This window comes from Gymnodraco acuticeps, unplaced genomic scaffold (assembly GCF_902827175.1).
Source record: "Gymnodraco acuticeps unplaced genomic scaffold, fGymAcu1.1, whole genome shotgun sequence".
Lineage (NCBI taxonomy): Eukaryota > Metazoa > Chordata > Actinopteri > Perciformes > Bathydraconidae > Gymnodraco > Gymnodraco acuticeps.
Window position 1 is genome coordinate 333,452 of NW_022990304.1, and position 27,556 is coordinate 361,007.

Genomic DNA, 27,556 nt, shown 5'->3' on the forward strand with positions numbered 1-27,556 from the left:
CATCACCAACAACTCTTCCTTCAACAACTCCATCACCAACAACTCTTCTTACAACAACTCCATCACCAACAACTCTTCCTTCAACAACTCCATCACCAACAACTCTTCTTACAACAACTCCATCACCAACAACTCTTCCTTCAACAACTCCATCACCAACAACTCTTCCTTCAACGACTCCATCACCAACAACTCTTCCTTCAACAACTCCATCGCCAACAACTCTTCTTACAACAACTCCATCACCAACAACTCTTCCTTCAACAACTCCATCACCAACAACTCTTCCTTCAACAACTCCATCACCAACAACTCTTCTTACAACAACTCCATCACCAACAACTCTTCCTTCAACAACTCCATCACCAACAACTCTTCCTTCAACAACTCCATCACCAACAACTCTTCCTTCAACAACTCCATCACCAACAACTCTTCCTTCAACAACTCCATCACCAACAACTCTTCCTTCAACAACTCCATCACCAACAACTCTTCCTTCAACGACTCCATCACCAACAACTCTTCTTACAACAACTCCATCACCAACAACTCTTCTTACAACAACTCCATCACCAACAACTCTTCCTTCAACGACTCCATCACCAACAACTCTTCCTTCAACAACTCCATCACCAACAACTCTTCCTTCAACAACTCCATCACCAACAAGTAAGACTTAAAGGACAGTATTTTATAAAACAAAAACCAAATGACAATATTATTTACAAGTGAGACATCAACTGTATTATTTTTTCTTTAAAATTCTCTCCCTGCAGCTCCTCCTATTCTCTTTGAATACATCATTTTGGTTGAGTTGAACACCACAGATACTCTAATAAATCAACTGAGTACCATTCTGAGAAGCATCCGTTACCCCTTTATCCTCAACAACGCACAAATCCTTGATGTAAACATTTCTACAGGTGCAGATAAAATACTGTAAATATGTGAAATATGTGTTGGTGTTGTCAACCCTAAGTGTGAATCTAAAAGTTGCAAAACACACTTTACTAATATGACAGTTAGAAAAACTCATTACATGTGTGAAATTCATTGTGTTTTTGTTTGGTCTCAAGTTTGCTCTCCGAGCAGTTCTGGTTACCAGTGCAGATGTGAGGATCAGTATCGTTGGTCATGTGACCAGTGTTTACAGTATACATCCTGTGACAACATCACTGGGGACACATGTGGATGCATCAATGCCATTCCTCCTGATGGACAATACTGCCAGCCTTCTGGTCAAAACAGTAAGTTGGTCCTCAGTGATCGCTGCATTCTGGCCAGCATTTGATGTGCCTTATTGTCAAAATCTGTATCCTTAATTGCATGACAATCCCTGTGTCTTACTATGTAATTGCTTGCTTTTGGGTTGTCGAAAGACAGAAGCTTGCCTGAGTCAGAAGGACAACTTTGGAAACACTGCCATATGTTGTAGAGAATCTATAATTGTATGTCATTGTTTTTAACTCAAATGTACGTAAAAAGGATTAGGGCCACTTATGATGACCAAAAGTGATTTTTTTTTGTTTGTGCCGGTAGTCCCAATTATGATATTCAACTTTTTTTCTCCAACAAAAGCGAAAATCACCTGTGGGTCACATCAATCGTACAGTATGGGGAATTTCAAAAAATGTGATAGCTCTAGTTCTTAAAATATGCATCTTATCATATGCAGAAGCAATTAACTAAGAACTCCTCTCTCTTTTACTTCTTACAGACTTTACCCTTTGTCCTCTCACAACAACTCCATCACCAACAACTCTTCCTTCAACAACTCTATCACCAACAACTCTTCCTTCAACAACTCCAACACCAACAACTCTTCCTTCAACAACTCCATCAGCAACAACTCTTCCTTCAACAACTCCATCACCAACCACTCTTCCTTCAACAACTCCATCACCAACAACTCTTCCTTCAACAACTCCATCACCAACAACTCTTCCTTCAACAACTCCATCACCGACAACTCTTCTTACAACAACTCCATCACCAACAACTCTTCCTTCAACGACTCCATCACCAACAACTCTTACTTCAACAGCTCCATCACCAAAAACTCCATCACCAACAACTCCATCACCAACAACTCCATCACCAACAACTCTTCCTTCAACAACTCCATCACCAACAACTCTTCCTTCAACGACTCCATCACCAACAACTCTTACTTCAACAATTCCATCACCAACAACTCTTCCTTCAACTCCAACAACTCCATCACCAACAACTCTTCCTTCAACAATTCCATCACCAACAACTCTTCCTTCAACGACTCCATCACCAACAACTATTCCTTCAACAACTCCATCACCAACAACTCTTCCTTCAACACTTCCATCACCAACAACTCTTCCTTCACAACTCCATCACCAACAACTCTTATTACAACAACTCCATCACCAACACCCTCTTCCTTCAACAATTCCATCACCAACAACTCTTCCTTCAACAACTCCATCACCAACAACTCTTCCTTCAACAATTCCATCACCAACAACTCTTCCTTCAACGACTCCATCACCAACAACTATTCCTTCAACAACTCCATCACCAACAACTCTTCCTTCAACAATTCCATCACCAACAACTCTTCCTTCAACAACTCCATCACCAACAACTATTCCTTCAACAACTCCATCACCAACAACTCTTCCTTCAACAATTCCATCACCAACAACTCTTCCTTCAACGACTCCATCACCAACAACTCTTCCTTCAACAACTCCATCACCAACAACTCTTATTACAACAACTCCATCACCAACAACTCTTCTTACAACAACTCCATCACCAACAACTCTTCCTTCAACAACTCCATCACCAACAACTCTTCCTTCAACGACTCCATCACCAACAACTCTTCCTTCAACAACTCCATCACCAACAACTCTTCCTTCAACAACACCATCACCAACAACTCTTCCTTCAACAACTCCATCACCAACAACTCTTCCTTCAACAACTCTATCACCAACAACTCTTCCTTCAACAACACCATCACCAACAACTCTTTCTTCAACAACTCCATCACCAACAACTCTTCCTTCAACAACACCATCACCAACAACTCTTTCTTCAACAACTCCATCACCAACAACTCTTCCTTCAACGACTCCATCACCAACAACTCTTCCTTCAACAATTCCATCACCAACAACTCTTCCTTCAACAACTCCATCACCAACAACTCTTCTTACAACAACTCCATCACCAACAACTCTTCCTTCAACGACTCCATCACCAACAACTCTTCCTTCAACGACTCCTCACCAACAACTCTTCCTTCAAACAGACTTCCATCACCAACAACTCTTCTTACAACAACTCCATCACCAACCACTCTTCCTTCAACAACTCCATCACCAACCACTCTTCCTTCAACAACTCCATCACCAACAACTCCATCCACCAACAACTCTTCCTTCAACAACTCCATCACCAACAACTCTTCTTACAAACAACTCCATCACCACAACTCTTCCTTCAACACTCCATCACCAACAACTCCATCACCCAACAACCTCTTCCGTCAACAACTCCATCACCAACAACTCTTCTTACAACAACTCCATCACCAACAACTCTTCCTTCAACAACTCCATCACCAACAACTCTTCCTTTAACAACTCCATCACCAACAACTCTTCTTACAACAACTCCATCACCAACAACTCCATCACCAACAACTCTTCTTACAACAACTCCATCACCAACAACTCTTCCTTCAACGACTCCATCACCAACAACTCTTCCTTCAACAACTCCATCACCAACAACTCTTCCTTCAACAACTCCATCACCAACCACTCTTCCTTCAACAACTCCATCACCGACAACTCTTCCTTCAACAACTCTATCACCAACCACTCTTCCTTCAACAACTCCATCACCAACAACTCTTCATTCAACAACTCCATCACCAACCACTCTTCCTTCAACAACTCCATCACCAACCACTCTTCCTTCAACAACTCCATCACCAACAACTCTTCCTTCAACAACTCCATCACCAACAACTCTTCCTTCAACAACTCCATCACCAACAAGTAAGACTTAAAGGACAGTATTTTATAAAACAAAAACCAAATGACAATATTATTTACAAGTGAGACATCAACTGTATTATTTTTTCTTTAAAATTCTCTCCCTGCAGCTCCTCCTATTCTCTTTGAATACATCATTTTGGTTGAGTTGAACACCACAGATACTCTAATAAATCAACTGAGTACCATTCTGAGAAGCATCCGTTACCCCTTTATCCTCAACAACGCACAAATCCTTGATGTAAACATTTCTACAGGTGCAGATAAAATACTGTAAATATGTGAAATATGTGTTAGTGTTGTCAACCCTAAGTGTGAATCTAAAAGTTGCAAAACACACTTTACTAATATGACAGTTAGAAAAACTCATTACATGTGTGAAATTCATTGTGTTTTTGTTTGGTCTCAAGTTTGCTCTCCGAGCAGTTCTGGTTACCAGTGCAGATGTGAGGATCAGTATCGTTGGTCATGTGACCAGTGTTTACAGTATACATCCTGTGACAACATCACTGGGGACACATGTGGATGCATCAATGCCATTCCTCCTGATGGACAATACTGCCAGCCTTCTGGTCAAAACAGTAAGTTGGTCCTCAGTAATCGCTGCATTCTGGCCAACATTTGATGTGCCTTATTGTCAACATATTTATCCTTAATTGCATGACAATCCCTGTGTCTTACTATGTAATTGCTTGCTTTTGGGTTGTCGAAAGACAGAAGCTTGCCTGAGTCAGAAGGACAACTTTGGAAACACTGCCATATGTTGTAGAGAATCTATAATTGTATGTCATTGTTTTTAACTCAAATGTACGTAAAAAGGATTAGGGCCACTTATGATGACCAAAAGTGATTTTTTTTGTTTGTGCCGGTAGTCCCAATTATGATATTCAACTTTTTTTCTCAAGCTAAAACGAAAATCACCTTTGGGTCACATCAATCGTACAGTATGGGGAATTTCTAAAAATTTGATAGCTCTAGTTCTTAAAATATGCATCTTATCATATGCAGAAGCAATTAACTAAGAACTCCTCTCTCTTTTACTTCTTACAGACTTTACCCTTTGTCCTCTCACAACAACTCCATCACCAACAACTCTTCCTTCAACAACTCTATCACCAACAACTCTTCCTTCATCAACTCCATCACCAACAACTCTTCTTACAGCAACTCCATCACCAACAACTCCTCGTATCATAACTCCAACACCAACAAGTAAGACTTAAAAGACAGTATTTCATTTATTCATTTTGATCAGTTTGGATATTGTATCTTTAAGTTACAACACCTTCTTGTTTAATAGCGATTGTCTCAAAATGGCGCTATGGTAATGGCATTCCTTGTTATAGTAATAGTATGTAATCCCCAATTAAATAGGAATTATCTGCTGAGTGCAATGATGCTTTCCACAACAGTCTATGGCAAACGGTTCATGATATGTTAGGGGGCGTGGCAAAAGTGTGGGGGCGGGGCACATCGTTACTAATGCCACAGGAACTCACTGTCTACGACAATGGGTTCATGGTTCATTTGTTATGAAAGGGGTTGGGGGAAAACAACGATAGGTATCTGACTTCACCATGTTGGCAGATATTTTCTTAGTTGACTTGTCAGATTCATTCTTCAGCTTAACAAAAAATGATTGTAAAATGGTGTTTTTAGTCTCAATAACAGTCACTACGACCGGGGTGAACACTCCAACACCCACAATATCAGCAAAAACAAGTCAGTGCAAAATAATAATTGTTAGATTACTTTTCCGTGTTGTTTATCGTCTAAATTGACTTGTCAAAGGAATTCTTCATCTTAACAAACAATGGATATTGTTCTGTCTGTTAGGATCTGTCTGTGTTGTAGTTTTGTATGTCTGGTTATGGGTATTTTCATCCTTGTATATTGTCTGGTCCTTCTTCCTGTGTTTTTCCTCCCATAGTTAGTTTCCCTGGTGTGTCTAGTTGTCTGATTGTTTTCACCTGTGGCCCTTGTGTTTCTCCTCCCCTACCCGGCTGTTTCTCATCTTGTGATTACCCCTTCCTGTATTTAGTCTTGTCTCTTCCTGTGTTCAGTGTCGGTTCGTCTTGTGTTGTGAGTAAACTGCGTTGAGTGTTCTGTTCTGTCTCTGAATATTGTAGCCTTGAAATAAAGGAATTATTTTGTCACTTAAATCTGCATTTGGGTCCTGCTTCCTGCACACCGTAACATTACGAACCGACCAACAATGGACCCAGCGGATTTTAATTTTGATTTGGACTTGTTATCCCTAGAGTACACTCTTCAGTGTCATTATGCTGAATGGAGTAGAACCTTGGCTAAAAGGGACAAAGAGGCTGTCCTCAAAAAGGCACAAATGGAGGTGGACAACATGCCATGGTTGAGAGGCTCATTGCCTGAGTTTCTCAGAGTTTTCTCACGCAGCCCTGAGTGCCAGTCTCCATTCTCTGACCCTTTCTTGGGATCCTGCCTGGCGTTTGGAGGTCCACGGAGCCTCCAAAAGACTTCTAAAAGACGCAAGGTCAGGAAGCCAGCTCGTACTCAGGTACCGGTCCTAGCAGCCATGGTTCCGGCTCCAGATCCGGACCTTACAGCCATGTTTCCGGCTTCAGAACCGGGCCTTACAGCCATGTTTCCGGCTTCAGAACTGGACATTACAGCCATGATTCTGGCTTCAATTCCGGCTCCAGAGCCGGCCCATACAGCCATGTTTCCGGCTTCAGAACTGGATCATACAGCCATATTTCCGGCCATGGTTCCAGACCTAGTACAGTCCCCAGCAGCCATGGTTTCAGCCCCAGTTCTGGCCCGAGCAGCCATGGTCCCAGCCCCAGCTGCCACAGTCCCCTCTCCAGTTCCCCCTCGAGTCCCCTCTCGAGTCCCTTCTCTAGTCCCTCCTCTAGCCCCTCCTCTAGTCTCTCCTCTAGTCCCCTCTGGAGTTCCCTCTCGAGTTCCCTCCTCTAGTCCCTCCTCTAGTCCCTCCTCGAGTCCCCTCTCTAGTTCCCCTCTCGAGTCCCCTCTTGAGTTCCCTTCTCTAGTCCCTCCTCTAGTCCCTCCTCTAGTCTCTCCTCTAGTCCCCTCTGGAGTCCCATCTCCAGTCCCCTCTCGAGTTCCCTCCTCTAGTCCCTCCTCTAGTCCCTCCTTTAGTCCCTCCTCTAGTCCCTCCTCAAGTCCCCTCTCTAGTTCCCCTCTCAAGTCCCCTCTCGAGTTCCCTTCTCTAGTTCCTCCTCTAGTTCCTCCTCTCTCCTCTAGTCCCCTCTGGAGTCCCTTCTCTAGTTCCCCTCTCGAGTCTCCTCTCGAGTCCCCTCTCGAGTTCCCCCTTGGTTCCCTCTCGAGTCTCCTCTCGAGTCTCCTCTCGAGTCCCTACTTGAGTCACGTCTCAAGTCCCTACCCAATGTCCTGGTCCGTTGGAGGTTCGGCTGGGGGTCCTGCCAACTCCATGTCTGTCTCGTTGGAGGTCCCGCCGTCTACTCTCCTGCCGGGGGTCCTGCCAATCCCATGTCCTGTCCCGTTGGGGGTCCCGCCGTCTACTCTCCTGCCGGGGGTCCTGCCAATCCCATGTCCTATGCCGATGGAGGTTCCGCTGGGGGTCCTTCCGGCTCCATGTCCAGTCCCGTTGGAGGTCCCGCGAACTACTCTCCTGCCGGGGGTCCTGCCAGCCCTGTGTGCTGTCCCGTTGGGGGTCCCACCGACTGCCCTTCTGCCGGGGGTCCTGCCAACCCTGTGTCCTGTCCTGTTGGAGGTCCCACGAACTTCTCTCCTGCCGGGGGTCCTGCCAACCCTGTGTACTGTCCCGTTGGGGGTCCCGCCGACTGCCCTTCTGCCGGGGGTCCTGTCGACCCTGTGTCCTGTCCTGTTGGAGGTTCCGCCGGCTGCTCTCCTGCCGGGGGTCCTGCCAATCCTGTGTCCTGTCCCGTTGGGGGTCCCGCCGACTGCCCTCCTGGTGGGGGTCCTGCCAACTCCTGGTCCTCTTCCGTGGGGGATCCTGCCGAGGCCTGTCCCACCAGCGCCGGTTCCTGTCCGGCCGACACCGGGTTCTGCCCGGCCTCCTGAGAGCCGCGGTCTTCGCCCTCGAGCCCGGCCCCCTGAGAGCCGCGGTCTTCGCCCTCGAGCCCGGCTTCCTGAGAGCCGCGGTCTTCGCCCTCGAGCCCGGCCCCCTGAGAGCCGCGGTCTTCGCCCTCGAGCCCGGCCCCCTGAGAGCCGCGGTCTTCGCCCTCGAGCCCTGCCCCCTGAGTGCCGCGGTCCTCGCCCTCGGGCCCGGCCCCCTGACTCTTCCTGCCACTGCCTTCGCCCCTCCATAACCCCCCTTTCAAGCTCTGCCTTGCCCCTGGGCTGTCAGCCCAAGCCCGTCCTCCAGACCCCCTCCACCCACCCTGTTGGCCCTAGTGTTGTGTCCCTCCTCCGGTCCCCCCTCCACCCACCCTGGTGGCCTAGTGATATGTGGCCTTTGTCACTTAAATCTGCATTTGGGTCCTGCTTCCTGCACACCGTAACACTGTCAGACCGAACAAACGTTGCTTCAATTGGTATAAACTCCACACAAGCTTATTTAAATTCAGCTGAGTTGACTGTGTCCATGATGAGGATTGTTGAGATTATTAAGAATGTATACACACTAAAAAATGCTGGGTTAAAAACAACCCCATTTGGGTCGTTTTTTAACCCAACGCCAGGATCAATATTGGACCAACCCAGCAGTAGTTAATTTGACCCAACGAAATGGGTTGTGTATTTTAACCCAGCAGATGGGTTATACATTTAATCCAAATGCTGGGTCAAATTAATTACAGCCCTGGGTTAATTCTAGCATGAATTGGGTTAAATATTACACTCAAATGCTGGTTCATAATAGCTACGATGGGTTAATTCTACAAGTTATTATCGTCATGTTTTTAATGCAATACCCATGTCTCTTAAACATTTAAATTACAAACCCTTTTAAAATACATCCTATATTTGGTCATGCAAATAATATAATATGCAATAAACGCTTTTAAACAATGTTGGAATCTTAGAAAAATATTAATTTTATTGTTATAACAATTGACAGTTCAATAAAGTGCAAACGATTCAGTTCACAATAAAGTGCAAAACTTTCTTTAAACAAAACTTAACATTTATGCATGTACAGTACAGCCTGTAAACAACACACATTAGCAGATCTACAAGCTCATAGCGTGGCACGAAGTGACATGCTATGAGCTTGTAGATCTGCTAGGATGCGTTTGTTCTAATGTGTGTTGTTTACAGGCTGTACTGTACATAACACACATTAGAACAAACACATCCTAACAGCATCCTAGCATATCTACAAGCTCATAGCACGTCACTTTGTGCCATGCTATGAGCTTGTAGATCTGCCATTTCTAAATCTCAAAATCTTTGCTTCTGGTTTGAGAACCACTAATAGCAACATACGTTTTTTCAGAAATTACTGGTTCATATACTGCAGGGGTGGCCAACCAGTCAGAGGTTAAGAGCCACATGTTTTCTATGTTACTGCAAGGAGCCACATCAAACACACAGTCACTGATACCGCTTGTTTCAGTTTTTTGTTTTCTAGAGACAAGATTTCAACCACGTCACTGATTCATTTTTGTGGCATTGGGATATATTTTTAAAATCCTCTGGAGCAGAGAGAGGAGCTGTGAATTATTGTTATTGATTAATGCATCAGTGTTTCTTAGGGTCAAAAACACTAAACCCACAAATTAAAATGAAAGCGTTTAGTTTATTTAATAAAAGAGCACATGTTCAATGTGAAAAGTGACAGTAGTTATAGATTATTTGCAATTTGATGCTATATATATTTAAAAAAAGTATATATATAACACCTTGAATTTCAGGGGGGGCGCGGGGCTCCGTTGGCGGCTCGCAGTGCCCCTCCAAGACAATGGTAGGGGAAACACTGAATAGTGTTTAATCAACAATAGGTTCCCCCCCCCTCAAAGGTGATTGGTTCACTGCATTGCAGGTATTATTGTGATTGGCTGTTGGGCCACATCAAAATTAGACGCGCTGTCATCCTCTCATACTGACACCTGACACCACACATACACACGTAGGGAGAGCCGGGACGAAAGTAACACGGGACCAAAGTAACGGAGCGATTTTATCCGAGCCCAAACAACTTTGACCGGCCAAATTACGTCAGAATGATCAGCATTCAATACTTAACAGACCTACTAAATATCAGGTTTAACTGTCAGTGTTGTCACGATACCAACATTTTGGTTTCGATACCAAGTCAAGAATTGCGATTCCGATTATTTTTCTTAAAAAACGGGAAACAGTCTTAAATGTAATTATTGTGCTTTATGTCACACCAGAATCATAACCATAACACACATTTTTAAACAATGAGAACAATAAATACAATAAATGACAAGAATTCGTATTAAATACAATTAATACATTTCTTACAGACAGGCCTCGTGGTGTCCGTAGGCTTGCCCTCACTGTCAGAGATATAGCTCAAATACTTCCAAATGTCGCTTCTGGCGTCTTTCTTGTCAACAAGCCGAGGCGCAGCGGCAGTTGCACTCCCACTTGCAGCCATGCTTCTCGTTTTCTCACATGCTCTGGCAGCTAGCGCGTGCACGAGAGAGGGGAGGGACTTAGAATGTGCTTGAGAGGGAGGGACTGCAGGCACGGCTGCAGTGCAGGGAGTGGAAGCAGAGCGCTGAACACACACGGCTCTTATTAAAACAGCGCTTTCTCACCGGAGTACTTTCCCCCGTCATTCTTAAAGTACCGATACTAATGAAACGGAGGAATCGTAACGATTTTAACGACAGGGTATCGCGGTATACCTTTCAAGTATCGGTACACCGTGCAACACTAGTCAGGAGTCAGTGTCTCTCCCCCAAACTCGATATGAACTGAAGAGCCGCATGAAACTAGGCAAAGAGCCGCATGCGGCTCGAGAGCCGCGGGTTGGCCACCCCTGATATACTGGCTATGTAAAGGTTACAAAGAAAATCCTCCAACATGATCACAAAAATGTACTGCTCCTTTAGGTGATCCGAACTACAGGAAACTAAGATGTGCAAATAAACATTTTAACAATTTATGCTTCCACCATTTAGCTCTTAACTCAGCACACAACTTGCTCATAAAATACTTTGAGCATTAGGTAGTATTTTGAACATCACACACACACTTCACAAATCCAGCAATATTTGATTTAACCAGAGAGAACCCTACTCTGAGCCAAGCAGCAGAAGAGAGAGAATAGAACAGGAGGACCAGCAGAAGAAAATAAAAGGATCAAGACCACAAGTCTACTTGCAAGCAAGTATTGCTGCACGCAAGGACGTAGCAGGTTTTGACTCCTCTCCTTCCTTGATTTCGTACACTGCATTTTGGAGGAATTTCCATACAGCTTCACACTGCTTTGTGTAGTCGATGTCAAATATATAGAATACCTTGAAACAGACATCTACTGCCTGAAGCAATGTGTTTTGTTCCAACGCCTCCCCATCAAGAATAACGAACGCCTGAGAGGTGTGCCAAATATTGTTTCCCAGGGACAGGACATATGGGTAAGGTCTTGACACTCGAAATGAACAGTGATTGAGGACCTGTAGGGTTTGAACAGAATAACTCGAACAGTGTTCGAAGGAAATGCTTGAATTGCTGTTGACTTTTTCTCAATGCATTCGGCCATTCCTGTTTCGGTAAGAAAAAATGGGTTTTGAGGTCATATAAACAATGGGGGACATGTAGCGTGAGCATAGAGAACAGATGCAAAGGCTGAAAAGGTCAGAAGTGAGTGGTAGTTGTGTAACGTTAAGAGCAGGTACCTGTTTTTGTAAGCTTTTGGTCAACAGCTAAACATGGGAATGGGAAGTAAAAAGACAGTGTTGGCCAGTGACTAGTTTAATGGTAGGACTGGTATGGGATGGAGATCCGACTCTGGGGCTCGTCTGATATTCTGGAAAGAGAAACAATACAATGAATCAGCAATGATGTGGTGGTAACCAGAAATGTGGGATGCCCAAATAATGAACTGGTGTTGAGCTGAGAATCAAGTAAGTCTGCGCGGGAGCTGCATGATGTCTAAAGAACAAGATATATATATTTTAAGGATCTACATGAAGGATCAATGTGTGTTTTCTGTGTGGACGAGTATGGATTTCCTAGACCACCAAAGAACAACAGTTATAAGAATGGCTTCTAGCACATGGAGCAAATATAAAGGCAAGCGGGCCTGTGAGGCGAGATCAATATCCTCAGGTTTGGCGATAAAGAGCTCGTAGAAGAAGGAGATGCAATTCCAAGACAACAAATCTTGCCAAAGACACTTTTCCATCTTGCATGCATCTTCCAGAACAACTCTATTGTAGACTTAGGGAGGGCTGCAGCTTTATGCAGGTTGGACAGGAAGGATTTTGCTTGAGGAATGGCAAATGGCATAATTGATGTAACCAAAGAGGGCTACAAGCTTGCATTTGCTGCACCTGTCAGCCAGCAGATAGTTTGATAGAATCAAAGTCTGAGGTGAGGATAGTGGAATGACAAAAAGACTGTAATAATGCTTGAGGGCATGATTCAAGTCTGTCGTCGAGTAATTCAAGATGTCACACCATGGTATATTGTATTTGAGATACACATACTTATTACAGTTAAGCATACGAAATTGAAGAAATAAAATATTTTTTACAATACTCATAACTCAACCAACTACTGCTGCTGCTACCAAGGCTACACCTGCAGTAACAACGACGACTGCTCCTGGGAGAGGTCTTTTTTATTGACAAAAATGTAGTTATCAGGATCTATGTAGCTCTTTGCTTTATAACATCTCCATTACCTTTTTTTGGTAAATACATATAGATGTGTATCTTTTCCCCTTGGTCACCAAGACTTGAAAGAAACTATTTTCTGATGTCAAGAGTCTTGTAAACTACTTTTCACTGTGGGTTTTGAATATATTTCTGAGTGATAGTATTCATGTGACATCCCTGCAACCTACATATGCTGATAGCTAAGCTTGTATTAACCGATGATATTACTTTATTATGCAGCACAGGGTTCATTTAAAACACAGGCGAGCCAAACGTGAAAAAAGGGCTTTGACCTCAGGGTGTAAATGGACGTATATGTCATTCATTCAAAAATGTATTGATGAATTATAAATTGCAGTTCTGCTTGAATATAGCTCAGGCTATTTCATTGCTACCTTCCACATGACATCTCAACACTGTTGCTGAAAAGGATATTTGCATTTTATAGAGACATGGGTTTTATACCCTTGATCTGCAAGTCATGCAAACCAAATAAAAAAATGATTCACAATTGTGTCCTCTCTTCTCGTGGCTCGCTAGTATATTCTTTAAATCACAACAAACCGAATTGTTTGATCTTGTTTTTATTCTCTTTTCAAATAAATAGGGTTCAATTTGGAAATGACAGTGCAATTAAACAAGACGTTCACAGAAACATTGAAAAATACAACAAGTGCTGAATACAAAAATCTTAAAGACATCATGACTACATTGGTAAGTGCATTGATAAATACCATATCAAATTGTAACTTGTATTTTCAGTTGAATTGGTAATGTTATGAACCGTATCTCTCCCACAGTTAAACAAGGAGTATGGAGGAATCACAGGGTTTATTGGTGTTTCTGTGACAGGATTCAGGTATGGTAATTCTGGCATTTAAGACATATGGAGACAGGACATCCGTACACATTTGACACCACCATTTTGTTTTGTGTTTGTTCTTACAGAGAAGGAAGCATATTTACAGAGTTTGTTGTTGAGACTACAGAGGTTAATGCTGAAGAATTCGCTGAAGCAAATAAAGAATTTTCAAAAGCAGTAACCTCTACTATTGCCCCTGTCATTGGCTCTGTCACTGCATTGTACAACAGTAAGTCCAACATAGCTAGTCGGTAATTACATTTGGTTTAACTTGTATAAACACCAAACTGATGTGTTCTACTTTCTCCAAAGGTGAAGATAAATTAAGGATTGACGGCATAATTTATAATGGAAATCGCATGAGACTGGTGTGCGAACCCAGTATTAATGTGGGACAAATAAGTAGTGTTAAGTGGACATTTCGTGGAAGGGTAATTGAGGGGAATGGAAGGAGAAAAATAACAAATTCTAACACAAGTTCTGTTCTAACAATAGAGAAAGCCGATGTTGTGGATACTGGTAAGCAAAAGCTAGTAAAAATAAGTAAAATAACAACTTTTTTAATTGATGCTAATAGACAAATGAATTTGCTGCTTGGACTGGAATGTTCACTATTTAATATACTAATGGTATCATTCTTTTAACTTTTTTTACAGCATACCAATGTAATCATTGTTTTTATTATCTTAATCACAGGAATGTACCAATGCACTCTGATGGGCGACGTATTGCAGTTCAGACAAGAAAGGGACGTGATTGGAGATGATATCCAAGAAGCTCCCAGTATAGAATCAGAGCGTCAAATAAACGTTGAATGTCCGGAGGAGGACCCAGTACCACTTGAGTGTTGTGTGCAGTCCCCTTTTAAGGTGAAGTGGTTTAAAGACTCACTTACTCCTCTTGGTAAGTTTAAAATGTTACAGAAAACTTCTCAATCCGACCATACTGAAAACACACATCCAATAACAGTTTATTTTATTAATAACACTGTTAAATGTTCGCAGATGCTGGAGTTACCAAAAATGGAACCTCATTCTGTCTCACATATGAATACCCGCTAGTAGCCTGCAGTGGACCAACGTCACCAACATTTACTTGTAAGGTCGTTGATTTCGATTATAGACGGGAAACAACATTGAGCATTTCCAAAGAACGTAAGTGCAATGTTTCAAAAGTGACTATGCTTTTCCTTTGCAGTCTTTTTCCCCAATATTTTGTGTAATACTAATTGATTATTATTTATCTCCTAAGTTTTTACATGTAAAGACGCTGATTATGGGGATGGAAGAGAAGGCGAACTATCTAGTAAAGAATGTCCTCCAGGTCAAGTGGGGGAAAAGATTGCGAAGTGTGATAATGGAAAGTGGATATTGTTAGAGGACACTTGCGTTATCAAAGTAATCAAGAAGTTGCTTGTTTCTTCAGGGGTAAGTGATCAGCTGGGGATAACAATTCATCCCCATTTTAAATCTATAAAACACACAGTATACCATAAAGTCATTCAAAAAACGGTCCTATGTTTACTAGTTCTACGTAACCAGACATTCCGTGTTGTGCAACAATTGTATCCAGGAACTATTTTCTTTCTAACAAACTACACCTGTCAACTCTGAGACACCATCTGTTCAACAAAAGCATGAAGAAAATCTAAACGTCTGTCACACTCCTAGGTTTATGTCACGGTTTTAGTGTTGTCTGTCTGGTTATGGGTTTTGTAAGTCTGTTCATTTGGTGTTTTGTCTTCCTCCTTGTGTTTTGTCTGGTCCTCCTCCCTGTCGTTAGTTTCCCTGGTGTGTCTGATTGTCTCATTGTGTTCACCTGTTGCCCTTGTGTTTCTCCCTCCCCTGCCCAGCTGTGTCTTGTCCTGTGATTACCCTTCTGTGTATTTAGTCTAGTCTTCCCCTGTGTTCCATGTCGGTCCATTGTTTCCCCTCCATGTTTCCACGGTCTGTTGTGCTGCTCGTTTGTTTTTGGATATTTTTGGATACTGCCTTTTTGCCACAGCTTTTATGATTTAATAAAGCTCGCTTTTTGTTAAATTCTGCATTTGGGTCTTACCTTTTCCACGCATCCTGACAGAATGGACCGACCAACAATGGACCCAGCAGATTTGAATTTGTATTTGGACTTGTTCTCTCTAGAGTACACTCTTCAGTGTCATTATGCTGAATGGAGTAGAACCTCGGCTAAAAGGGACAAAGAGGCTGTCCTCAAAAAGGCACAAATGGAGGTGGACAACGTGCCATGGTTGAGAAGCTCATTGCCTGAATTTCTCAGAGTTTTTTCTCGTAGCCCTGAGTGCCAGTCTCCATTCTCTGACCCTTTCTTGGGATCCCGCCTGGCGTTTGGAGGTCCACGGAGCCTCCAAAAGACCTCTAAAAGACGCAAGGTCAGGAAGCCAACTCGTACTCAGGTACCGGTCCTAGCAGCCTGGGTTCCGTGCTCCAGTGCCGGCCCATACAGCCATGTTTCCGTGCTCCAGTGCCGGCCCAAACAGTCATGGTACCGTGCTCCAGTACCATCCCACACAGCCATGGTTCCGTGTTCCGGTTCCTTACCCAGCAGCCATGGTTCCGGCTCCAGTGCCGGCCCCAGCAGCCATGGTCCCTGCTCCAGAACCGGAAGTTACAGCCATGTTTCCGGCTCCAGAACCGGCCCACACAGCCATGATCCAGGCTTCAGTTCCGGTTCCCACAGCCATGGTCCCTGCTCCAGTCCTGGCCCCAGCAGCCATGGTTCCAGCCCCAGTCCTGGCCCCAGCAGCCATGAATCCGGCTTCAGTACCGGCCCCAGTAGCAATGGTCCCGACTCCAGTTTCGGCTCCAGTACTGGCTCTCCGGCCGACGCCAGCTCCCCGTGTCCTGTCGGCGTACCGGCCGACTCCAGCACCTCGTCTCCTGTTGGCTCTCCAGCCGACGCCAGCTCCCCGTGTCCTGTCGGCGTACCGGCCGACTCCAGCACCTCGTCTCCTGTTGGCTCTCCAGCCGACGCCAGCTCCCCGTGTCCTGTCGGTGTACCGGCCGACTCCAGCACCCCGTGTCCTGTCGGCGTACCGACCATCTCAAGTCACCTCTCCAGTTCCCGCTCCAGTCTCCTCTCGAGTTCCCTCTCTAGTCCCCTCTCCAGTCTCCTCTCCAGTCCCCTCTCCAGTCACCTCTCAAGTACCTTCTCGAGTCCCCTCTCAAGTCACCTCTCCAGTTCCCTCTCGAGTCCCCTTACAAGTCAACTCTCGAGTTCCCTCTCAAGTCCCCTCTCGAGTTCCCTCTCAAGTTCCCTCTCGAGTCTCCTCTCGAGTTCCCTCTCGAGTCTCCTCTCGAGTTCCCTCTCGAGTCTCCTCTCGAGTTCCCTCTCAAGTATCCTCTCGATTCCCCTCTCAAGTTCCTTCTCCAGTCACCTCTCGAGTCTCCGCTCAAGTTCCCTCTCGAGATCCCTCTCAAGTCACCTCTCGGGTCTCTTCTCGAGTCCCCTCTCAAGTTCCTTCTCCAGTCACCTCTCGAGTCTCCGCTCAAGTTCCCTCTCGAGTCCCTTCTCAAGTCTCCTCTCGAGTTCCCTCTCGGGTCCCCTCTCGAGTCTCTTCTCGAGTCCCCTCTCAAGTTCCTACCCGAGTCCCCTCTCAAGTTTCCCCTCAGGTCTCCTCTCGAGTTCCCCCTCGGGTCCCCTCTCGAGTCTCTTCTTGAGTCCCCTCTCAAGTCACCTCTCAAGTTCCTACCCAAGTCCCCTCTCAAGTTTCCCCTCAGGTCTCCTCTCGAGTTACCTCTCAAGTCCCCTCTCGAGTTACCTCTCAAGTCACCTCTCGAGTCACCTCTCAAGTCTCCTCTCGAGTTCCCTCTCGAGTCACCTCTTAAGTCTCCTCTCGAGTCACCTCTCGAGTTTTCTCTCAAGTCCCCTCTCGAGTTTTCTCTCAAGTCCCCTCTCGAGTTACCTTTCGAGTTACCTCTCAAGTTCCCTCTCAAGCCCTCTCTCGAGTCTCCTCTCGAGTCAACTCTCCAGTTTCCTCTCGAGTTCCCTCTCAAGCCCTCTCTCGAGTCCCCACTCAAGCCCTATGTCCTGTGCCATCGGAGGTCCCGCCGACTACTCTCCTGCCAGGGGTCTTGCCAACCCTATGTCCTGTCCCGTTGGGGGTCCCGCCGACTACTCTTCTGCCGGGGGTCCTGCAACCCTATGTCCTGTGCCGTTGGAGGTCCCGCCGACTACTCTCCTGCCGGGGGTCCTGCCAATCCTATGTCCTGTTCCTCTGGGGGTCCCACCGACGGCTCTTCTGCCGGGGGTCCTGCCAACCCCTTGTCCTGTTCCGTTGGAGGTCCCGCCATCACCTGTCTCGCCGGGGGTCCTGCCAACTCCAGGTCCTGTTCCGTGGGGGATCCTGCCGAAGCCTGTCCCACTGGCTCCGGTTCCTGTTCGGCCGACACCGGGTTCTGCCCGGCCTCCGGAGCTGTCTGGTATTCGCCCTCGAGCCCGGCCCCCTGAGAGCCGCGGTCTTCGCCCTTGAGCCCGGCCCCCTGAGTGCCGTGGTCTTCGCCCTCGGGTCCGGCCCCCTGACTCTTCCTGCCACTGCCTTCGCCCTCATGCTCGGCCCCCTGAGTTCGCCCGCTGTGGCCTTCGCCCCTCCATGGTCTCTGCCTTTCCCCCGGGCCGTCCGCCCGAGTTCCCCACCTTGGACTCTGCCTTGCCCCCGGGCCGTCCTCCCGACTTCCCCACCTTGGACTCTGCCTTGCCCCCGGGCCGTCCGCCCGAGTTCCCCACCTTGGACTCTGCCTTGCCCCCGGGCCCTCCTCCCGACTTCCCCACCTTGGACTCTGCCTTGCCCCCGGGCCGTCCGCCCGAGTTCCCCACCTTGGACTCTGCCTTGCCCCCGGGCCGTCCTCCCGACTTCCCCACCTTGGACTCTGCCTTGCCCCCGGGCCTTCTGCCCGAGACCCCCTCCTTGGTCTCTGCCTTGCCCCCGGGCCGTCCGCCCGAGACCCGTCCTCCAGACCCCCTCCACCCACCCTTTCTTGGCCCTAGTTATGGGCCCTTGTCCTGTGATTACCCTTCTGTGTTTTTAGTCTAGTCTTCCCCTGTGTTCCATGTCGGTCCATTGTTTCCCCTCCATGTTTCCACGGTCTGTGTTCCTTGTGCTGCTCGTTTGTTTTTGGATACTGCCTTTTTGCCACAGCTTTTATGATTTAATAAAGCTCGCTTTTTGTTAAATTCTGCATTTGGGTCCTACCTTTTCCACGCATCCTGACAACGTAAGGTTTTTTATAAATCAACTCAACAGCAGAAATCATGACCAGTTGTAAGATAATCCACTGACCTTGTGAGAAGTTTCATTTAGTATGTATTTTATTTCAACTAAAGTACATTCGCGTGAGAAAAAATTTACCAAGCTAATTTTTTATAATATTTTGTATTGTTGTAAAAGACCCACGTTTTCGACCAACATCAGCACATTCCATCACGGCTTCTGCTGTCCAGTAACTTCTTGTAACTAACTGACCACTGTTTTTATATAAAGTGTGGCTCTGCAGCACACTACTTTAATCTTTAAAGGAGCCTTATTATGCTTTTTGAGGGTTTCCCTTTCCTTTAATGTGTTATCTAGTTTTGGTGCATGTAAATGGTCTGCAAAGGCTAAATCCTAAAGTTCTCTTCAGTTCTCTCCAATATACTATAATTTAGGATTCACATAAATATCAATACTTTTTCAACAAAGATGGACAAACTTGTCAAAACTGTGGTGGCTCAGATTAAGTAGACTACAGATTCAAAGATTAAAAGGCTTTAATGTTTTGTGCAAAGTAGCTACAGTGTAGTTTTGGCAATGAACATCTTAAGTCCCAGGTTCCTCCAACTATGCATAATAAATATATGAGACAAAAAACGATAAAATATTTAAAAAACTATATTTTTGTTATTACAATGTTTTCAAAACAAACAACATTAAAGTTAATACGGGATAGGTCTCCCCTCACACAATCACATTCTTTTAGCCTCTTCTGTACTTTTGTGGCTTAAAATGTGTAGCTGTTGCCAGAAAAGAAACATCTCTGTATTTGTCATGGTTTACAATCTCTCATTATATAAATGTATGTGTTTTTAATATTTACTTTAGGTGTTGCAGGTGGAGGATGTCCCAGATTTTGTGGAGAAGCTAAGTGAAGAGGTCAAAGTGATAAAGAATGTAACAAAGGAACCTAATACCATATCAACTATCGTGGAAATCCTGGGCAACATTGCAGATGTTACTCTGGAAGTCAATAAACCTGTCATGAAGGTAGGTTAAACCTTCCCATCAGCATTATCTTAGTTTAGGTATGTATTTTATGTCAACAAATATGTGAACTGCTCTATTGAAACCAGTCGGATGTCGCAATGGCACAATGCAATTAGGGATTTGGTTGATTCTAAAAAAACAATGTCTTGGCTTCCAGAATATCAATATTTGATATCACATTAATACAACAAATAAATTACCCCACTCAGAAATACACACACACACACACACACACACACACACACACACACACACACACACACACACACACACACACACACACCACACACACACACACACACACACACACACACACACACACACCACACACACACACACACACACACACACACACACACACACACACACACACACACACACACAACACACACACACACACACACACACACACACACAACACACACACACACACACACACACACACACACACACACACACACACACAACACACACACACACACACACACACACACACACACACACACACACACACACACACACACACACACACACAATTTCGGTCGCACTTTTGTCCTGAACTTGAGCCCCCTCTTTTAAATAGCTATAGCTAAATTATTGTCAGCAAACTTTGAAGGCCTTTTTAAAAAAAATGTATCGTGATATTTCGCTGAATATTTGTAAAACAATAAGGATATCTTCGGAAAGCTAAGAATCTCCTCTTTCCAGTTATGTACATAACTAGAAATGTGTATCGGAGTCGATTTTTATAGAGCAGTTCATGTATCTTTTTTTGATGCAGATGTAACCTCACAATGAATCTCTCTTCATCTGCAGAGCGTCCTTCAAACAGTTGATGAAATTATTGGTGAGGATTCAAGAGAGTCCTGGACAGCTCTGAATGCAAACGAAAACAACAACGCAAGCTCTGATTTACTGGGTTCGATGGAACTCTTCTCTGCTAAAATAAATGAGACATTTACCTTTACCTCTAGGACTGGTGCAATCCTCCTCAACAGAAGCACCAACTCGTTCTACGCAAATCTGAACAACAGCGTTGTCCTGGACATTCCTAACACCGGCTTTCGCAACGTCTCTATCACCACTATTACTTTCTTCACCCTAAATATTGTTATGCCAGTACGGAACTCCAGCTTTAACACCAGCCTCTTCAACACCAATAACACTGACCCCGTTAATGCCATCAACGCAGCTGTGGTGCTGATAAAAGTAAATGAAACTATTCGGAACGTTACTTTAAGCTACACCAAGTTAAACACGACTCTGACGCAAGATCCTCAGTGTGTCTTCTGGAACTTTAGACTGTTTGACAACAGGGGTGGTTGGGATAGTGACGGGTGTCAGTTTGTTTCCGATATGAATGACACAGTAACCTGCAGATGCGACCATCTCACCTCATTTTCAATTCTGATGTCAACTGGTATCCCTCAAGAATTCGAAGAACTCTTGGATATAATCACCTACGTTGGAGTTGGGATCTCTTTGGCAAGTTTAGTTATATGTTTAATTATTGAAGGATACGTTTGGAAAGCCATAACTAAAAATAGCACTGCCTTCATGCGTCATGTTTCCCTCATTAACACTGCCCTCTCTCTGTTGATCGCTGACATCTGCTTTATCATTGGAGCCTCCATTGCCGACAACCCAGCTGAAAACCCGGAGAAGAATAACTATAATGTTCCAGTTGACTCTTGCAGCACAGCAACATTTTTTATGCACTTGTTTTACCTTGCGGTGTTCTTTTGGATGCTAGTTTCAGGCCTTCTGCTACTTTACCGGACAGTCATGGTCTTCTCCCACATGTCCAAGGCAGTCATGTTGGCTATTGGCTTCTTATTAGGCTACGGGTGCCCTCTGATCATAGCTGTTGTTACGGTTGCCGCCACAGCACCAGGAGAAGGATACATCACGAACAAAGAGGCTTGCTGGCTTAACTGGGAGCAAACAAGGGCCCTGTTGGCGTTTGTGATACCTGCCTTAACTATAGTTTTTATCAACATAATTATCGTAATCGTGGTCTTGTTCAAAATGCTAAGAAGAGGCGTGGGAGACGCCGCCCAAAGAGATGAAAGGCATACGCTGGTTGTCATTCTAAGGTGTGTGGCCATTTTGACTCCTTTATTTGGACTGACCTGGTCTTTAGGAGTGGGGACCATGCTAGATTCGACAAATAGAGGACTCCACATTGTCTTTGCACTCTTCAATTCACTACAGGTATTTGCAACCATTAAAAATAACCAAATAACAACTTGTTCTTACATAGCAGTATTTTTATATAATACCTATTTTTGTCAATTTCTTTGAAGTTAAATAAATATGCGTGTTATTTCATTTTCCTCAGGGTTTCTTCATTTTAGTGTTTGGGACACTACTCGATTCAAAGGTATGTTGTCTTTAAACTAATAATTATGGATAGACGATTGATAGCTCTTTTGATAGTAGTAGTAGAAGTATTCAAATCCTTTAACCTGCCAGAAGGTTCAAATACCAGATTATAACTTAATATCATGCAATGAAAAATGACTAAAGTCAAATCAGTTTTAGCATTATTGTTATCATATTTTATATTCCATAATGAGATTATCATGAAGCATTGAAACAAAATGATAGAGATTTCTGTTACTTTGTGATTTAGTGCCCCCAGTTCAAGATTTTAATTGACATTTACACCATAACGTTGAGTGTGCATTTGTTATGTTAGCAAGATAAAACTAGCAGGTTGACAACTTTGTTAACAAAGCCAAACATCAAGAATCAGAAGTCCTTAACTTTCCAACGGCAGGAACATTTACAATGTTACAGCAAGCCCAGTGCCAAAGCAAGAGTACACAACACAATAAATAGAAGGCCGGCTAATCAGCTAATCTGGCTATTGACCCCGCCCACCTGGTTTATGTCCTGTACCTCAGGCTGTGTTGACGACGTTACTTTTTAAATGGGAAATTACCCAAAGTGAAGAAAACAAGAAAAACAAATCCTGCCCATTTTAACAGAATTACTGGAAGAATGTTTTCGTCCACCATTTCGTAGTGAAGAGCTTTGGATCTTGGAAATACTGGCAGCCTAGTTTTAAGCCCTTGATATACACATGTGTGAAATGAACTTGCTCACTCCATATAACTGGCTGCAATCTAATTACGAGAATGCACTCAAAGTATAGATATAAATATAACGACAAAAAAGCGTACAGGTAATGCCGTCTCAAGGGCTATGAACGAAGGACGGCACAGGATTAGCATGTATCAGCTTCACTGGAGCACGCATGCCATTTTAGCAGGTCTCCCTTGAAAAATAGATCAATGATCTCAATATCCCATTGAGATCAATGATGATACAATGGTGTGTATCCCACACCTGGATAAATAAAGGTTTGAAATTAAATTAAATTAAATTAGAATCACTAAAACTATCTCACTTAAGAGCTAGAATTCAAAGCTTAAAAACTCACCAAATGGTTGGCGAAGCCATAACAGAGGGTCTCTATCTTCCTTGACAATGATGACATGCTGTATTCCAGCCAATCGTGACTTGTAAAAAGTATTCTGAAGAAGTGACGCCGTAGATGTTGCCAATGTGAAACATCCATTCATGCTACCCAGAGAACCTCAGAGAACCTCAGAGAATGTTATTACAGTTGTTGTTCGGCATAGGTGGAGCTTGTTTTTACTGCTTCAAGCTTTGTTTTGCAATCCATTGCTTTTAAGGTAAACTGGTAATTGTTACATGTGTATAGAGGATTTAAGGGCATATTTGTTAAATACTTCTCTCTGTAATGATGGTTGGTTGGAAAGAGTTCAGATAACAAAGTGTAACCCAAGGGCAGTACTGGAGACAACGTAGCCTACTGTGCGAATATGCCTAGCAGCCCCTCCAAAGCTCACAAGAGTGTTAATGCTAATTATAAAGCAAGGAAGCTTATTTTCTTTGTTTAAAAATGTTAATCTTCCTGAATGTTTTCTAAATCGCACATAAGTTGATTGAGATGAATTTGATTTTCCTGTAGATCCGTTCTATCCTCGCAAGAAAATCACCTACAACAAGCACAGGCTCCAATACAACCAGAGTAAGTCATTTTAAAGTGCATGCAGTTTTTCTTGTTCATAATGTTTCTACCCATTAAATAACAAAGATATCCTGCAATCACCTATTTATACCATATAACATTTGTTTTCTACTTTAGAGTACAAGTTGTGGCATTTCGTCCACTGGACTGAACTGGTTCCATCGACTGCGTGGAAGAAGAAGAAGAAGAAGCAAGTTTTTATTTTAAATTGAGCAGTTCTTTTCATTTACTGAGATATATTTTCTCTATTAACAATTTGTTATTTGTCTTTCAGACGTCTACCAAGTGTCAGAGGCTGTAAACTCAGGCAGTGCTGGTGCGCCGGAGTCATTCTCCAATATCTAAATCAATGCAACGAATCATACTACTAGTTTATAGGTGTTTCATGATAACATTGATAATACCATGACTATGTTCCTGGGAAAAAGAGCATAATACTTCCTTCATGAAAAGTAGCAAAGTACCGGTATCACAAGTTTGAAAAGAAAATGTTGCATACTTTCTACAGATTCACTGTTAATGCAGTTTGTGCAAATTAACGATGACAGAGCTCCAAGGCTGTCCGCCTTGAAATGGGGCTGGGGCAGGGCGGGTGCACCATGACATTGTTTTGAAAGTCTGCATTGTTCCGAAGACCCACTATTCTGAAAGCCACTAGATACAAAGAAGCCATTTTTGTCCAACAGTCCGTTACAATAGCACACTACTCCAAAAGCCAATTGCTTACTAAGGACACAATCCCACATCCCAATCTAAGCACAAAAGCCAATTGCTTACAAAGCACACAATCACACGTTCTCCTGGCGAGACCTCAAATCATCTTCGTAATATCTATCAAACTATAGATCCTACACATCTACTGGACGTAGATTATAAAAGTACAATACACTTCTCGCTAGATGTCCAAACTATTCCACAATTTAGGATTTTCCAGAGAGGGTTATTTGTGAATAAACGACCCTCCGGAGCGTTTGCAATCAACGGGAGCATGTTGTTTCTTACACGACCACTAGAGGTGCTCACTTTAAAACGTGACTGGGTCGTATTTAGCTGCTGAACAATCGACCTATATGGTCGTTTTTTGTAGGAGGAAGGGCTGAGATTTTTAGTTGCAGTGTAGCTCAATAATGCATGTTAGCTAAACAGCAGCAGGTGAAATATGTGTACAGTTCATAGATGTGTATATACAGTTGTTTTATTTTTCATAAATGTTTTTTTATTATAAATGAAATGCTTTACAAGATTTAAAGTGTTTTCTCTTAATATAACACAAAGTATTGCCTTCCAACCGTGTTCTTTTTCTGTAAATGATCAATCTTTCCCAATAAACATACAAATTAGAGCACTATACATAACACGTTTTGAAGATAGATTGGTTCTTTGACAGTCTTATAATGTTTAAGGTGACCTATTATGCAAAGGGCACTTTTTTATGTATTTTATACATAAATATGTGTCCCCGGTGTTTAAGGAGACATACAACGTGTCAGAAAATAAAACCCTCTCTCGCACCATGGAGCTGATCCAGATTTGCTGAGAACTTGACGTCATTACTAAATTATGGGCTGGCTTTACATTGAAGTCCTGGCAACGTTCCCTATCAGAAACGTCTCTCTACCAGAAACCATGTGTGACATGTTTTGGAAGTAATATGGTCTGTGTTTACATTAGCAAGCATCGCTAACACTCAGAGCTAACGCTGTACTGGAGAGAGTATGTGGAAAAAAGCAGGATATAAAAACTCATCTTGTGGTAAACCCGCGAGAGAGAAAGCATTTGAGCTCCATACTGTTTCAGAAATAATGCTTGATGTGGTTTGGAACATAATATGGCGTTTAATCACGGCAGCGTTTAGGTGAGTTTCTGCTAGTAGACAGCCTTCTCTTCACAGAGCTCACACATGCAGAAAGGGGCGTGGCCTGCAGCAGCTTGGTTTATATTTAAAGCTACAGACCCAGAATCAGCACTTTAGTAACAGGACTGACATAGAGGGGTATGAGGCATGGGTGATCTGTCTGCTATTTTGAGCAAAACACTTCATAGAAATGTTTTGTATCGATATGGCCCAATAATATATTGTTCAAATATAGCCTAATAGGTGAGCTTAAAGTTGTTTCCCCAGTCTTTTAGTGCCTTTAAATTAGGGTATTGGGTAAGGTTTTCAGTGTAGGTAGAAACTGAGTACAAACTGGGGACAAACACTGCCGTTGTGCTGCTTCTTTAATGTGCAAAAAGGAACTCACCTTGTGAAAAACTCGCAAGAGAAAAAGCATTTAAGCTCCATACTGTTTCAGAAATAATCCTTGATGTGGTTTGGAACATGATGGCTTTAATAACAGCAGAATGTAACCCTTGTGTGGTGTTCATATTTTTGTTACTCAGCCAGTGTTCTTGGTTCTGGTGGACCCGCTGCCTTTTGGGGCTTCAATTCAACACAATCAAACTATGTGATGTTAAAATACTCAACAAATGTTTACTTCGTCCCAATTACAAGCAATATAAACAGCATATATGGTTAATATTTGCCTTTTTATATTTGTTAGATCACATTAATGAATTAAAGTGCTACTTTTTATAGCGTTAGCGTTTTGCCCGCTGACCGGCTGGTCCTCCTGTGGCTTGTCTTTTTTGTGTAACTAGCTGATGCTCAATCTCATCCTCTTCTTCAAAGAATTCTCAGAAATGTTATCCTCACATTCTGAAACCTCTTCCTCTTCCTCTTCATCAAATGGTTCTCTCTCTTCCAAAATAATCTGCAAGGCCCTCTGAGCAGAGAATCTGTTGGCCATCTTGATCAGTTGTGATAAGGACCCAAACTGGCGAAGCTTTATTTATTGTCTTGCCCCAAATGTGCAGCTGGGTTAGAGTGTGAAAAAAATAAAGATTGGTTCCTGCAAAACATAATGTGGGAATGTGAGAGCAGACAGGTGTCGGTGCTTGAATTGAACAACAATGTTGCAACCTTGTGCGGGAATGGCAGGGGCAGGAACACAAAAGTCTCACACACACACACACACTAACAAACACACACACACAAATACCATGTATACATCACTTCAAGGGACATTACATTGACTTACATGCATTTCCTGGAGACTTATCCTAACCTTAACCATAACCAACACATGCCTAACCCTTACCCTTACCAAGTCTTCAACCTAAAATTAATGATTCCCCTCATGGGAACCTCCATTATGTCCCCATAAGGGAGGCGAGTCCCCACACGTGACTGTGTAACAGATGTAGGTCCCCACAAGGATGGTAATGCTAGGCCACACACACACACACACACAGAAGGCCCAGACAGTTGCACAGAACAGGACCTACAATTTTCTCACTTTTGTTAGCCCCGGGTCCAGTGAACCCGAACATCCTGTATGTAATGTAAATGTAGGGGGGGGGTGTACATCAGAGTCCTGCACTGGTCTGATTTTCAAGACCCGCTCCCGCCCCGCACCCGCGGCGTGCAATACCGAACCCGCCCCGCTACCCGCACATATTGCAATTAGTTCCGCAACCCGACCCGACCCGTCGGCACAAGATCCGCAA

At 43.8% G+C, this 27,556-nt stretch overlaps 2 protein-coding genes and 1 long non-coding RNA gene across 3 annotated transcripts; all 3 read left to right on the forward strand.

Moving 5' to 3' along the window:
* Nucleotides 1-601: 601 nt before the first annotated feature.
* On the forward strand, nt 602-1,250 carry LOC117550322. The gene is made up of 3 exons (XR_004569609.1): nt 602-672; nt 780-926; nt 1,080-1,250. It is a non-coding gene; the product is annotated as an uncharacterized LOC117550322 (long non-coding RNA).
* Nucleotides 1,251-13,402: 12,152 nt separating this feature from the next.
* LOC117550321 (adhesion G protein-coupled receptor F5-like) lies at nt 13,403-14,453 on the forward strand. The gene is made up of 5 exons (XM_034222701.1): nt 13,403-13,540; nt 13,627-13,685; nt 13,775-13,917; nt 14,001-14,119; nt 14,385-14,453. The coding sequence occupies exons 1-5, from the start codon at nt 13,448-13,450 to the stop codon at nt 14,403-14,405; spliced, it is 435 nt and encodes a 144-aa protein (XP_034078592.1). The 5' UTR covers nt 13,403-13,447; the 3' UTR covers nt 14,406-14,453.
* LOC117550314 (adhesion G-protein coupled receptor F1-like) lies at nt 14,405-24,352 on the forward strand. The gene is made up of 9 exons (XM_034222690.1): nt 14,405-14,591; nt 14,693-14,842; nt 14,940-15,115; nt 19,783-19,944; nt 20,761-22,158; nt 22,286-22,327; nt 23,948-24,007; nt 24,125-24,197; nt 24,282-24,352. Exons 1-9 carry the CDS (start codon nt 14,405-14,407, stop codon nt 24,350-24,352), a joined length of 2,319 nt encoding a protein of 772 aa, XP_034078581.1.
* The last annotated feature ends 3,204 nt before the right edge of the window (nt 24,353-27,556 follow it).

What these genes read in the sequence shown, in the direction of transcription:
- LOC117550314 (XM_034222690.1), top strand. Translation starts at nt 14,405, where the DNA reads ATGGGCGACGTATTGCAGTTCAGACAAGAAAGGGACGTGATTGGAGAT. An exon ending in AGACTCACTTACTCCTCTTG is followed by an intron (nt 14,592 to 14,692) that starts GTAAGTTTAAAA and finishes AAATGTTCGCAG; the next exon opens with ATGCTGGAGTTACCAAAAAT. An exon ending in TGGAAGAAGAAGAAGAAGAA is followed by an intron (nt 24,198 to 24,281) that starts GCAAGTTTTTAT and finishes TTTGTCTTTCAG; the next exon opens with ACGTCTACCAAGTGTCAGAG.
- LOC117550321 (XM_034222701.1), top strand. Translation starts at nt 13,448, where the DNA reads ATGACAGTGCAATTAAACAAGACGTTCACAGAAACATTGAAAAATACA. An exon ending in GTTTCTGTGACAGGATTCAG is followed by an intron (nt 13,686 to 13,774) that starts GTATGGTAATTC and finishes TTGTTCTTACAG; the next exon opens with AGAAGGAAGCATATTTACAG. An exon ending in AGTGGACATTTCGTGGAAGG is followed by an intron (nt 14,120 to 14,384) that starts GTAATTGAGGGG and finishes TCTTAATCACAG; the next exon opens with GAATGTACCAATGCACTCTG.